Raw genomic sequence first — 15,265 nt, 5'->3', positions numbered from 1 at the left:
TTCTACTTCTGTTATTTCTATTATGATTATTATCAATGTGCATCATGAATATAAAAATGAATGTAATATACATCATTTTTTAAATGATTTGGTCAGTTTTTCATCAGCTAATTTTTTTAAATTTATTTTGAGAGTGAGAGAAAGAGAGAGCATAAGGAGGGGAAGGGCAGAGAGGGAGAAAGAGAATCCCAAGCAGGCTCCATGCCCAGCATGGAGCCCAATGCGGAGCTTGATCTCATGACCACAAGATGACCACCTGAATCTATATCAAGAATCAGAAAGTTAACTGACCAAGCCACCGGGGCACCACTTCATCGGCTACTTTTTTTTAGAAATGCCAGGCCAGCATATAATGCCAGTCCTAACACACAGTAGTTGCTCACTAGGTATTTGTGGAGAGAATGGGGTAAGAACTAATGAAGAGCAAACAGCAGGACAGCAGGGGATGCTCTAAGCAAGTTGTTTTTCATTATTTCTTTGGGCAACAGGCCTCTGAGGTCTGGGAGCAATGACTTCATCCTTTGCTAGAAGAATGAGAGATTGAGAGTGCAGTACTAAGCTCTGGGGAAACATCACAAAGAGTTTATTTTGGTAGAAGTGTTTGAAGTGACTCTGTAACAATGAGCTCACGCCTGCTGCCAGGCGCCAGCCATCAGCTGGAGCCTGCTTGCCAGGGAGATGCACACAGCCCATCACCAAAAGTACCCCCGCAGAACATGTGCAGGGAGGCTCCCAGGAGACCCACTCCAAACACAGCTCCTTCCTCTCAAAGAAGGGATACTGAGGCACAAGGAAGGAAGCAGCTGACTCAAGATCCAAAGCAAACTGGAGGCTGGGAAAGCCCGGGAAAGCCTTGAGCCTTCTGGTTTTACTTGGTTGACTTTCTGGCAAGATTTTGAAGTGAATCCCAAAGGATACTTTTTTTTTCTTTTTTTGGTCAATTGCTGCATACATTTAGATAATGTCATCTGTCATAAGTCACACGGTAATCTCACAAATAGTTCCTAGAAATGAGCAAACTTCACATAAACTCCCCCCCAGAGTGCAATGTGGAGATCCTGTTAAATCTCTCCAGCTTCTCACTGGTTTGTGTGTAAAGAGATTCTTGACAGAAGTGGGAGTTTACTGGAGTGAGAATCTGACCAGGTTTGGAAGAGGACATTTACATTTTACCAAAACAGATACTTATTATCTGTCCACCTGAATTTAAGCAGAAGAGCCTTTATAGAGTTTGAAAAGGAAATGAGGCCATTTTAAAAAGTAGTTGGAGGGGAAGATTTCCCATGGAGTCCACAGCACAGAAAAAAAGACTTAACAGTCGTTTTCAAACTTCAGATTGGGAGGTAGGGAGGTACAGGGCAGACTACCAACTTCTACTGTAAGAAAGATCACACATTAAAAATATATATGTGCTATGTGTATATACACATATATGTATGCATACATACACAAATAGATGTATCTCACTTGTAAGCCATATAAAGAAAGATCCCCCGGGGCCAGAGATCGTATATTTAATTCAACTGTTACATTTCATTTTTTCCCTTAACTATTTTTTCCTTTTACAAGTTTTTATTAAACTCCATTTAGTTAACATACAGTGTAATATTAGTTTCAGGTGCAGAATTTGGTGATTCACACTTACAAAACCCAGTGCTCATCACAAGTGCTCTCCTTAATACCTATCCCCCATTTAACCCATCCCCCCACCCACTTCCCCTCCAGAATGTTACATTTCATTTTATTTTAACTGGTAAACTTGGAAGTGGCTGGGAGGGAAAAAAAAAAAGCATAGTTAACTCTGGAAACTTGTCAAAGCTCAAGAAAACTTCCAAGACCTATAGACATTTTTGTTTCCAGGACAGCAGAGCTGCCCAATTCCTCTTACACTAAAAATATAACAAGATTGTTTACAATGATTGTACATTTTCTCCGGTGTGGTCATATGGGGTAAGAGGTTAAACGATACTGAAATCATCTGAATCTTTATTTGACCATATAATTCAAACAACCAGATCTGGCCTGAACATTTTACCAAAACCAATCAACACACCGAGCCCTCTGGAGAGAGACCCCTCGTCACCCATGGCCTCTCCCAGCCCTAATCCTGCATCTTGTCTTCTAAGAGTCAGCGTTCATGTTCATTCACCATGAAATATGAAAAAACCAAATAGTACACAATACAGTTCCTGACATATAAGACATAGCAGAATGCCTGTGGACAACATCTGAAGGCCCCAGCAGGGAACATGAGGTATGAGAGACAAAGGGGTCCCTGGTCTCAAGGTCTTCAATATCAACAGGCACAGAACAGGAGCAGCAGAGGGAAGGCAAAAGGATAAAGAAAACAAAAAATACAGGCAAGGAGAAAGGCTAAAAGCTTCATTAAATGAGTGGATCCAAAACTTGGAGGAAAAGTTTGGATGCCATGTGGACAAGCTCCTCCTTTCCAACTTTCATTATAATGTCTGTTTCTGCATACAGAGGCACCAGAAAGTGAATTAACTGTCATTAGGTTTTGGATGAGAGCAGTTCTGGAGGACCACGCTTTTAACCTCTATTTGAATCTCTGGTGAACTCATGAGAATGGGCTTTGTTCAGTGTGATGAAGTTCAAGGCAGTTCCTGTGGGACACCCAGTATGGTATGTGGGAATAGCAGAGATGTGGTTTCATTTTCAAGGACTATGAGCCACAGGGACTGGGAGCAGACAGTGGGACAAAACTGGCGTGTGGACAGGAGGCCTCATTTTGAAATCACTTTCTGTTAGCAGAAATGTACAGGTCTGGTGGCTTAGGTGATGAGCAGTGGACAGAATAAAGTAGTGCAGACACTGAACAAAGAGAAGAAAATAGTATCGCTTGTCTCTCAAAAGAACAACTACATCGGCTATCAATTTGAGTCTTTTTTTTTTTTCCAAGTCTTGGTATCCCAAAACGTACAATAAGTACCTTTTGGTAAATTCATTGATTGAAGAAATCACTAGATGTTACTGCGTATTATTGTAAAGAGAAGTTTTGCTTGACTTAAAGGAGAACAAATTACTAACTTGGACCCCTATCTTAGAGGAATCAAATCTGGGATGCATTTCTAAAACAAAATGTTCATTTTGCTTCTCAATATCAGGGTGTACATAGTCAACACGGAATCAAGTTTTACATTTGGTTCCATATGTTGTGCCTTAGGTAATTAAAGTATGTCTTATGGCTAATAAAAATGAAGTTAAAAAGTAAAAAACCAAAACAATGACAGGAAATAACATGTGTGTACAATATGTTACCAACACACTGATAATTTTCAAAAGTTACTTTTTAAAAAAATATCGTAAATCTTTCAAAACACAGTGATTTATTAAGCAAATGTCTGAGTGGTTTGCACTATTAAATTTAGCTTTTGAGTTGCTGCGTCACAGGCAAATCTTTTGTTCTCCTGGGTTAAATTTAGCATCCTGCATTTTGTTTTTTCCACTGCAACATGTTTTATCATCATGCAATCAATTTTCTGAGCTGCTCAGGAGAGATGGACTAGGGAGTTTTCACTCTGATTCCTCTCACTGATTGTATAATCCAGGAATCAAATGTATCAAATAATCCGACAGTGATTATTTCCATCTTCTTCTTTGCCCTTTCCCACCTATACAGGCTTTCTCATAAAAGTAAACCATCCCTAGGCATGGGATGAAATGGGGGGAAAATGTGGTGGCCAGAGGAAAACCAATTCAGAAACGTGTTTGTTAAACAAGTGCAAGCAATAAATTGAGCTTGGGGGGAAAGGCAGTTAGAAGAAAAACTGAAAGTACTGACCTGAGAGTCAAGCTGATTGGAGCAAGGGTGAAAGCAGCAATTTGGAGGATAAGCAGAAAGGAAAAGGGATAGCAAAAGAGAATAAAAGGAAGGAAATGCATTAGTTTTAAACATACAGCCAACAGATGTTATATTAGCAGGTTTTATAACCAAACGAAGGACAGTAAAGCAACTTTTATCTGATATTACCTCAAAAAGCTCTGGGCATACACTGTAAGCTGTTCAATTAAATATTATACATACGAAACCAGTATCTGCTCTTATACACATAATCACTGTAAGCACTGGTGTGAACCAGAGGTGTGCTCCAGCAACCTAGGAGCTGGAATTTGCCCTTTTATGGTGGTTTATTCATTGGGAAAGTTCCTATCTCTGTGAATATAAAATTTTACTATTTAATAAACTGACATGGAAGTCACTAAGGTATTAGAACTGGTGGTGAGCACTGATGTCAGAAAGATTTTATTTGAACCAGTAACCATAACAAGATATTCTTCCTTCCTCCTTGAAATCAAAAGGGGTTGAACAATTCAGCTTTCTGTTCCAAGATTTCCATTTTCGAGGCTCACAGAGCATTGCACCTATAGCAATGATCAAAGACACTGTGAGCAGGGCTTCAGGTGAGGTGCTGCCCTCCTATCAGCCTCCCAAAAAAGGACAGAGCAACTTCCAAAGCTGAGAGTAATTTTTTCAGTGATGAAAATGAGGATCATTTTCATCACTGAAAATATCCAGATGCTTGATAATTTATTTGTACAAAAATATTTAACATGCCCTTCTAATAAGTCAAAACAATAAAGTCCCAGATCCGAGCAAAAATTTAAAGGAAAAAAGTCATGATCTTCAGGCTACCACAGGAGCATACAATGGACATTCATTTTGTTAACCTATATAATGCTCTTTGTAAAAAACAAAGTGGATGAGAAAATATGTTACCAGTTATCTATCAATGGGACCCCAACCATTCCATACTATTAAGTAATTTTAAGCATTTCACAGAGAAAGGAAAAACAAAACAAATCATCAGGAGAAGGCTTAAATAAGAACATTTCAAATGAAAACAATGTTGACCATAATGATAAAATTCAAAGAGAAACTTAAAGATTAAACACATGGTGAAAGCACTGATTCAACAATCCCTCATATCTGAAATCCCTTTGCAGAGTGTTTCATGATCATGAACACACAACTGATCAAAAATAAGTTAGATCAGGCCATGATCATTGTGAGGATTCTGGCCCCAGCTGTTCCTTCTAATTCTTCTTGATCAGAGAGGTATATCAAACTGTGATCCATGGCCAAACTTTAGAGAATCCTAAATTGAAACAGTAAGCAAACATTTAAAATTAGTTGCCTTTTCCAAGGGTTCTTAGTTTTCATCAAATTCCCAAAGGCATCCATAATATCCTAGGGATAGGATATTCCCCAAAGGGTTTCTAGGGATGGTCCAAACCATCTATCACTTGTTTCATTGAAATGTCTTCAAACACTTTAATAAAAATAGAAATTTCTCAGAGAGAAGAGTTTATATCAAAACAAACAGAACCGGTATCAAGTTTCTTCAACATATCATGAGACTTCTATTACACAGTATCATAATGTTTTTAAGTAAAGCTTCAATTTACATTTTGTAAAAGGTGTTATGAAAGGCATCAAAGAAATTATGTCAGTATAAGTTTTGAACAAATTCAGGAGGAAAAATCTTTGTCTGTTTCTCAACCTTAGTTAAGGTGCTTTTAGGCATCTAAAATGATTTCTCAAAAGTTTGAATGTCTGATGACATTAGTCCTTGATCTAGACAGTTAAGTGATACCTGTTTACTATTTTCTATTTCAATGTTATTAAGTCTTAGGAATAGAACGCTGAAGGACCCACTCTCCTCTCCCCAGTGGGAGGGATGCGACTGAGGACTTGATTTGGGCATTCCCTGTCCTCTAGACATATACCAACAACCTCCCTAACATAGTTAAGATAATTACATGAAAGGTTACCTGAACAATTCCTTCCCATGGGTGAGATGCCAGAAATCCAGTAGCAGCTGGCCTTGTTTGACAAGAGCTCTGTTAACCTCTCTCTTTTCCCTAAGGCAGAATTAATTCTGAAACTCTAAATTAAACTCAGAGCCCTTGATGGCCATTGACACATAAAGACCACATATTTCACTCCCTCTAATGTTTGTCTTTTTGATCATATAGCATGCATGGTATCTAGCAGTGGTGATCACATAAAGACTTCAGCCTGATTTGGACCAACCCTCAGGAGTATGCTCCTTCACCCACCTGTGTCTAAGTCCCCCAGAGTCATCCGCGTCCAAGGCAGAAGCTCCCTGCTGAGCCATCAGCGTTAAGTACAAGCGTTTATAAGAAAAACTGCACATGGGGATCACACTGCAGCAATATGCATTTTAAAAAGCAAAATCTTTAATGGCTGATGAAAAACATCATTCATGTGGAATTTAAGAGGTAAACGCACCCATGTAAGGGCCAGGCATATGCTATTTGGAATATATACATTGCAGAGAAAATAAAAAATGGTAAGATTAACAGAGTAGAAAGCAAACAAGAAATGCCCTATGAGAGAGAAGTAGGCCAGTGTCAGTGTCATTTGAGTTATGTTATTCCTAACCCTGAACCTTTTGTTGCACATGACTGAAGTTCTGGAATATTTTAACACTCCCTGCTTTTAAAAAGAAGTCTTTTCACTCTGGTAGGTCACATTACAGACCAGAGACCACAAATTTATTTCAAGTTCAATTTTTTGGTTTTCAAAATCACAAACTTAATTGCAAACACTCCTCCATGCCTCCAAAATGGAGATATATGTCACATTGCTAAGAAATCTTTAGTTCCCAACATTATGAGGTAGGAATTTTGTAGTTTAAGCCAGAAAATGGAGATACTTCCCAATTTCAAAAGGGCTGCCTGACAAACGAGGAAGATGTTTTGGTTAGAATACACATGTAGCCCAGCAGATAATGCTTCAGAAAGGCAGGCCAAGGCTGAGCTGTCCTTTTCTCAAGAAAACTTTCCCTCTTGCTCTCTACCCCCACCTCCTTCGGGGCCTGGGTTGGGGCTGGAGCTCAGAAATTTCCCAGACTATGTTATGCTGTTGGACCCAAGACACAGGCAGGCAGAGAACTGGGACAGACTCAAGTCCCACCACACGTTTAATGAATTACAGTGCTTGGGAGGCATCAGCTTTAAGGAAAGGCAAAGGCAGAGATAAAGAAAATGTGTGGAAAGTACATAAAGATAAATGCCTGTAAAATCACTGCTGTTTTAATGCATTCCATATTGAGGATATAAAAATGTGAATATTCTTCATGATTTAATGGCACTAGTGTCTAGCTAAGACCTGTTTGTCCAACTAAGAATATCTATTTTTATGCAAATATTTATAGTTGCTGATCCTGATTTTTCAGTTTCAGTTCTAGGGAGCTGGGTTAGTACAAAAAAAAATGCCTTCAAAATGTGGGGCACATCACTTTCTCTCATGAAAACTAATAAAGATGAGACAGATCTCCTGTGGCCCAGCAGCCATGCCTCTCTCCCAGTTATCGACTGTTTAGTGCTACTGGACTCACTTCTTGTTTTTGGCTCACTGTGAGATTGGATTGTTCTCAGTCACTCACCTGTTAGACCTGGGTTCAAATTCCAAATTTCATTCTTATAAACTCTGAAATATTTAGAAAGTTACTTAATCTGTTTAAGTCATAGTTTTCTCATCTATGAAATGAAGATAATGATACTTTCTGTATTGAGGGTAAGATTAAATGGTATACAGTATTATAGGCCAAGTGCCTAACAGAGCGCATGATATACACTGTGAGCATAAGATATAATCTATTATTATTATTACTATTATTAATATTATGCAGGACATAGATAATATTAGGTTCTTCAAAGACTCACAGCTTCTCAGAACAGTAAGACTAGGAGTCAGGAAACACACATTACAGTTTTGCCTGTTTCTGACCACAGGACAAATCTCCAGAAGGTAATTCAACCTTACAGGGTCTCAGATTTCTCACCAATAAAAGAGATGAGATCATAACTTCCCTGTGATCTCACATTAGCTTTTTAAGGAAAATTTTGATCCTAATATATAATTCCAAAGTAGCCATGTAGATACATCTAAAATTAACAGTGATGGGGTGCCTGGGTGGCTCAGTCAGTTAAGCATCCAAATTTGGCTCAGGCCATGATCTTGCAGCTCATGAGTTCGAGCCCCACGTCGGGCTCTGGGCTGACAGGTCAGAGACTGGAGCCTGCTTTGGATTCTGGGCTGAGAGATCAGAGACTGGAGCCTGCTTTGGATTCTGTGTCTCCCTCTCTCCCTGCCCCTCCTCTGCGCTCTCTCTCTCTCTCTCTCTTGCTCTCTCTCTCAAAAATAAACATTCAAAAAATTATTAATTAAATTAAGTTAACAGTGTTTTTAAGAAACAATACGCTGGCAGAACATTCCCACATCTTAAAATTAAAATTAAGCCCTTACAGATTTTAATTTGTACACATATCTCAGGAAAAGAAATTCTTGATTTAACAGTTAAAATTGGTCACACTGTATAAGAATCTGATTATCCTCAAACTAATACTATGATTTTTAAGTGAATACTAATTGATTTGGAATTTTAATACATTAAATTCTGTGTATGAAATTTTTGAAAATTTGAGAACTAATCTATCCATTTAATACATGGCCACTTAATATTGAGAATTTGTTTTAACACTTATTCATAATAATAGAAGGGTGGCACCAGGACTTGGCACCTGAAAAGTATGATATATTTTAAGAGGTTATCAGAGAGTCATTTCTAGCAAGATTTAAGATGACACAAAGCAGAGGCAAAATTTGAACCCAGGTCTTTTTGTCAGTGTAGCCTGTGAGCTTTCCACAAGGCCATAGGGAGCTATTCTGCACATGTCTTGACATCCTTTCGGGCCTCACAAGTGTCTTGATCAGAGCTGGCAAACATTCACTGATTTATTTAAAATTTGTTGATCTCTTCCATATGGACTGAATCTAGGAAAGACAAATTCTGTCTTATTGCTGAACCAGTAAGAAATCCTCAGAGGTAAAGGAGTTATGTAAGATTATTCAGAAATTCTTTCCTTATATGAAATATAGGAAAAAGCATTGATAGAAAGCTTATTTTCAGAGTCTGTCCTATACATAAATACAATATGGATAGGAGTTATCTGAAAATCCAAATGCTCTGGAACCCTGATATAACTGTCTTTGTTTTTAGACAGAATTTGCTATCAGGTAGGCCTAACTTAGATGGTATTCAAACATATTTATTTAACAAATGATATAAGGTCCTCTTACAAGATACATCCCAAGATGATTTACTGTGGTGTGCCAAAAGACATCCAAAGGATATGAGCTCTTTTCCCTTTTTTCCTATCTTGAATGAATTCCCAAATATATTCTTCTATATTCTTTGCTCAAAACAAACCTAAACCACAAATGCTTGTCTTTCATGGGGAAATCAACCACAAAAACAACTATTCCTACTAAGGTTTCAAGTAGTCATAGCCTCAGTTTCTCACACACTTTGCAGGTACAAATGCTAAATCAGAGACATCACTCAAGAAACTTTGCCATTTCTTTCTTAAACACTTAAGAAGTACATAAGTCCTCAAAAGATAAGCTAGGTGCCTTCTTGAGTATCCTATAGAAACACAACATCATCCCTAACAGGACCCATTCCTCCTCCATAACTTGTTTCCAACTTGAAATAGGAATGCACATTCCAAAGCCACCACCAACTGCAATGGGCAACTAAGCCCATATTCACTCAGTGCTGACAATGCACAGCATGACTGCAGAACTTACCTCTCAAGTTCTGCAATCTTCTTGTCCTTGTCATTCTTTTCATTCTCCACCTCCTTGAGGATCTCCAGCAACCGGTCGACTTCCGCTTGGGCCTTGCCACACTCATCACGGTAGTAAGATGCCTCTTTATCAAGTTGTTTTATCCGGTCTGCAAACTCGGGGTTTATCCTGGAGTCATCTTCAATATTATGAGCCTTCAACATTATATTTTTAAAGAATGTAGTTAAGACAACAATTTAGAATAATAGTGCAGTCACCAATGGCCCAGAAATTATCTTTGAAGAAAAAAATAATAACCGTCAAGAATTTTGGGTATACTGTCAGTTAAAAGGCAAAATGGAGAATCCCACATTTCACCTGCCTTGGAACAATGCTGATTTTAAATTACATTACAGTTTCACAGGGGAGTTTCTTCTATTGTTAATATTTTGTTGCATTAAATGTTACTGCTTTTGGGGTTATTTTCCTCACCAAGAAATGGGGGATGGTTGGGGGTAGAGACTGTGACATCTTTATTCCTGATGCTTTGGCAAGCAGAACGAAGACAATTCAACCTCTCACGGTTAAGGAGGTGATTCGTACCAACAACTTCCTTTTCCAGTAGGGAAAGTGAGATAAAACAATATTAAATTATTTTTCCAAGAACAGCAAGGGTATATGTAAAGCCAGGTAACATAGAAGAGACTGGTTGGCTGATCACTGAACACTTCATCCCACTGAGAAATTTCAGCAGAAGATGTAGGTTGAAAGACTTGCAAGACTTGCAAGTGAGGAAGGGATTTCTAGCTAACAGTCATACCCATAAATTCTTGTTTTCTTGATTAAATTTAACCTGAACCAGGAGGAGGATGAGCTAATTCATGAACAAGCACACAGACAAGAATCTGCAAACACATGCATGAGTGGGGTGGCAGCTTCACACGCAAGAACATACACAGGCAACAACACAGCAACGACACTGCAGAATAATTTGCAGCCAAAGTATTTGTGGTTTTGTGTGTCTGAAAGTGTGTTATGGCTTTTTTTTTTCCCAAAATAAACTTTTGGCTGAAATATTCTCAGACAGATGGAAAGACCACTGCACTGCAATGTTTTGCCTACCCCTTGTTTCCCATTATTCCTAATTGACTTCTTCAAAGAGTAGGCAGGGAAAAAACAAGTAGTTTAACAACAGTGCACATTCAACAGAGAAAGTTCCGAGAAGTCATATATGTATGTATCTCCAAAATCCATGTGTGAAATAATACAATGTTAACAATTTATTAGGACATAAGTTGTTCTGCTGTCTTGCTATGTAGAACAGATGTTCATTGTGTTTTTATAATTTTTTTTTTTTAATTTCAGGGAAAAAAACAAGGCAAGCAAGCTACAGCTACTGTAGGGTTAAATGAATCATGCATGGTTAGAAAAATTAATACTAATACTACTATTACAAGGTTGACAGTTTTTTGCAATGATTTAGTTTTAAAAAATTAAAAAATTAGTATAAAAAGAAATTTCTTATTTATGACAAAATCGTTTTTAGAATAATATTCTTGCATGTAACATATTATTTAAGCATGAGGATAGGAGAAAAATAATTTGTTTTCGTGTTCTTTAATCTAAGATTTACTTATTCAACACATAAACTAAAGTATGCAAAAGAACTTGGAATAATTTATCACTTCAACATACTACTATCAGGTACTGGTTTATTATTCCCTTTTACCAACATTTCTCATAAAATGTTTATTTTTGCTTACTTAGTATATGCAGTAGATTTCATTCTAATAGATTAGTAATCTTTTTCAGTATAATTTAAATAATCTGAAAGAGAATCCTGAGCTAATATGCTTTTAGAAGTTTATTCATCTAACAATTTTATTTTAAATTGTAGTAAAGAATATTTAAGTTTGTTAATCTCCACTTCTAAAATGCTGAGTACACACCCTATTTTAAAAGAAAATAACTACTCCATATACCTACTTCTATTTGTGATAACAATGAACTCATTGCTCTTGTATCAGAAAAGCACTTAAAATATACAGTTTTAAAAACTGCTAAGAAGCAGAGGAGGCAAGATGGCAGAGAAGTAGGGAGCTCTGTGCATTTTGCTCACCCCCATCTCTCAAACAGAGAAGGCCTGCAGCCATAGGACAGGAGTTTGGAAAGAAAAGAGACAGAGTGCACTGGGATGGCAACCTCATAAGTGCATGAGTGCGAACTGGGGAAGATAAAAATGGGCAGAGACCCGGAGACATGAAAGGAGGGGAGGGAGCCCCCTTCATGGGGAGCCGTAGTGAGTTGAGGGGAAAAGAAAGATCAGCTGAAACTACTCACAGAACTGTCCCTGGAGAAGAGGAAAACCTCGGCTTGGGACAGAGAGTGCTCTTAGTTCTAACTGGGGTGCTGATTTTGAACTGGGTGCCCCAGTCCCAGGCGGCTCAGGAGAAACTGCTCCATTGCTCTTCTGGCTGGACCTCCAACCGGAAGCGGTGGGCAGGAAATGGCGCTGCTACTCTCCCTGCTCAATCCCAGCGGCAGGGAAGCAGCCTACCTAAGCTCCGCAGCTACTCTCCCAACTTGATCCCCAGCAGTGGCAGGGAAGCAGCTGACCTGCTGGACTGTGGGTGGATTCAATAAAACACGCGGACTGGGACCTGAAAACAAGACGGGACTTGAGATACAGAACACGGCCCACTTTGGCTGCACCTGCAGCACAGAGAGATCGAACCCAAGGGAGCAATTTGCGGTGCTTGGTTCCAGAGGGGACTGGGGCACCATCATTTTCCTCCCCACAACCACCAAGGTGGGACCACAGTGGAGGCTAAGACCTGCCTACAACAAACCACACCCATTCCGGCTAGAGAGCTTTTTTTTTTTCTTTTTTTTTTTTTTACCCAGAGCCCAGGGCAAGACCAACATGGATGCACTGCCATGATTAATTCTAGGTCAATTCTTTCTATTCAGATATATTTTCCCCTTCTCTCATTCATATCCCTCCCCTCTGCTGGACTGGGCACTCTGGTCATTGGTTTGCTTAAACAGCCACATTTAATCCATTCTCTAGATGTATATTCTATACCTCCACCACTACCTTTCTATCTCTCTCTCTCTGGAGTAATCAGACTATATAGTTTCTCAGAGTAACGTTATCTTCGTTTCTTTCTCCTTGCCTCCTACCATATTCTCCTCTTTGTCTTTCTGAATCAAGCCTCTTAGTCTCTCTGCCTGGTCACTGTCCAATTTCACTTTCTCCCCACCCTGACATTTCTCTCTGTGAATATGCTCTTCCATTAGCACTGCATCCACCCTGCTCTCTATTTGTAGCTGGGAATTCTGGTTTTATGCTTTTAGACTATCCTTTGTCTTTGTTTTGTTTTGTTTTTTTTTTTTGCTTTTTTTCTTCTCTTTCCTTTTCTCCTTCTTTTTCTTATTTTCTTTTTCTTTTTCCCTTTCAGTTTGCTTGTTTCTTGGATTCGTCTGTGCATTTGTGTGCCTTTGTTCCCTGTGTGTTTGTCTGTTATCTGTCTGTTTTGGTTTTTTTCCAGGACTACCTCAAGAAACAAGCCAAAGTACACATGGTGGAGAGTCCCAAATACCACTATAAGTAGGAAAATATAATAACCAAAGTCTCAACAAGAGACACCAAGAGACACCATTCAAAGAACACTTCCTGAACAGACAGGTGCTAGACAGTCAATGAGCCTTCTTTAATATAGCAGAACTGGCAGGTGCAGAGCACATAACAAGCTTTTAAAACTAAGAAGAGACAGAAAGCGAGCCAGAATGACGAGACAAAAGAACTCTAGTCTAAAGAAATTCCAGAAAGAAATGACAGCTAAAGAGCTGCTTAAAACAGATATAAGCAACATAACTGAACAAGAATTTAGAACAATAGTCATAAAATTCATCACTGGGCTTGAAAAAAAGCATGGAAGACATCATAGAAGCTATTGCTACAAAGACTGTGGGGCTTAAAAATAGTTGTGATGAATTAAAAGATGCTATAAATGAGGCACATAATAAAATGGAGGCATCCAATGCACGGATTGAAGAGGCAGAGAGGAGAATAGATGAATTAGAAGACACAATTATAGAAAAAGAGGAAGCCAAGAAAAAGAGAGACAAACTAATCCAGGAGCATGAAAGAAGAGTTCAAGAACTGAGTGATACAATCAAACGGAACACTATCCGTATCATAGGAATCCTTGAAACTTGAAATCAATCACAGGAAAAAAAAAGTGGAAAACCTCCAAAAACATGGAAGTTAAAGAACACCCTACTAAAGGACAAATGGGCCAATCAGGCAATTAGAGAAGAAATTTAAAAATATATGAGAACAAATGAAAATGAAAATACAATTATCCAAACTTTTTGGGATGCGGCAAAGGTAGTCCTAAAAGGAAACTATATTGCACTCCAGACATATTTCAAGAAACTAGAAAAAAAACACAAATACAAAACCTAACAGCAAACCTAAAGGAACTAGAAGGAGAGCAACAAGAGCACCCCAACCCAGCAGAAGAAGAGAAATAAAAATCAGGGCAGAAATAAACAATACACANACTGAGTGTTATGTTGAAACTAATTTGACAATAAACTATTAAAAAAAAAAAGAAAATGGATTTATTACAACCAATCCCTCAGAAATACAAACAATCATCAGGGAGTACTATGAAAATTATATGCCAACAAACTGGACAATTTAGAAGAAATGGACAAATTCCAAACATATACATACTACCAAAATTCACACGGGAAGAGAGAAAATCTAAACAGACCCATAATGAGTGAAGAAATTGAATCAGTTATCCAAAATCTCCCAACAAATAAGAGCCCTGGGCCATATGGCTTCTCTGTGGAATTCTACCAGACATTTAAATCAGAGTTAATACTCATTCTTAAGCTATCCCAAAAAATAGAAATAGAAGGAAAACCTCTGGACTCATTCTACGAAGCCAGCATCACTTTGATTCCTAAGCCAGACAGAGGCCCTGCAAAAAAAGAGAACTACAGGCCAATATTCTTGATGAATATGGATGCAAAAATCCCCAACAACATACTTGCAAATCGAATTCAACAGCACATAAAAAGAATTATCCACCATGATCAAGTGAGATTCATTCTGGGTTATACGGCTGGTTCAATATTCTCAAATCTATCAGTGTGATACATCACATTAACAAAATAAAAGATAAAAACCATATGATCCTGTCGATAGGCGCAGAAAAAGCATTTCACAAAATTCTTCTTAATAAAGACCCTTGAGAAGTTCTGGATAGAAGGAACTTACTTAAACATCATAAAAGCCATTTATGAGAGGCCCTCAGCGAACATCATCCTCAATGGGGAAAAACTGAGAGCTTTCCCCCTGAGATCAGGAACACGACAGGGATGTCCACTCTCACCACTGTTGTTTAACATAGTGCTGGAAGTCCTAGCATCAGCAATCAGACAAGAGAAGGAAACAAAAGGCATCCCAATTGGCAAAAAAGAAGTCAAACTTTCACTTTCCCAGATGACATGATACTCTACATAGAAAACCCAACAGACTCCACCAGAAGCCTACTAGACCTGATCTATGAATTCAGCAAAGTTGCAGGGTACAAATTCAACGTAGAGAAATCGGTTGCATTTTATACA

The 15,265-nt window shown here is 38.4% G+C and overlaps 1 protein-coding gene across 1 annotated transcript in view; it reads right to left on the bottom strand.

The window, feature by feature from the left end:
• ERC2 (ELKS/RAB6-interacting/CAST family member 2) overlaps nt 1–15,265 on the bottom strand; it is an 885,144-nt gene that overhangs the window by 455,795 nt on the left and 414,084 nt on the right. Inside the window, exons 10-11 of the mRNA XM_077776719.1 lie at nt 9,641–9,834; nt 3,803–3,814 (exon numbers count right to left, since the gene is read on the bottom strand). Coding sequence (XP_077632845.1) covers nt 3,803–3,814; nt 9,641–9,834 — 206 coding nt within the window. The remainder of the gene's footprint in view (nt 1–3,802; nt 3,815–9,640; nt 9,835–15,265) is intronic.

This window comes from Crocuta crocuta, unplaced genomic scaffold (genome assembly GCF_008692635.1).
Source record: "Crocuta crocuta isolate KB4526 unplaced genomic scaffold, BGI_CrCroc_1.0 scaffold87, whole genome shotgun sequence".
Lineage (NCBI taxonomy): Eukaryota > Metazoa > Chordata > Mammalia > Carnivora > Hyaenidae > Crocuta > Crocuta crocuta.
This window is presented reverse-complemented; position numbering and strand designations above follow the sequence as displayed.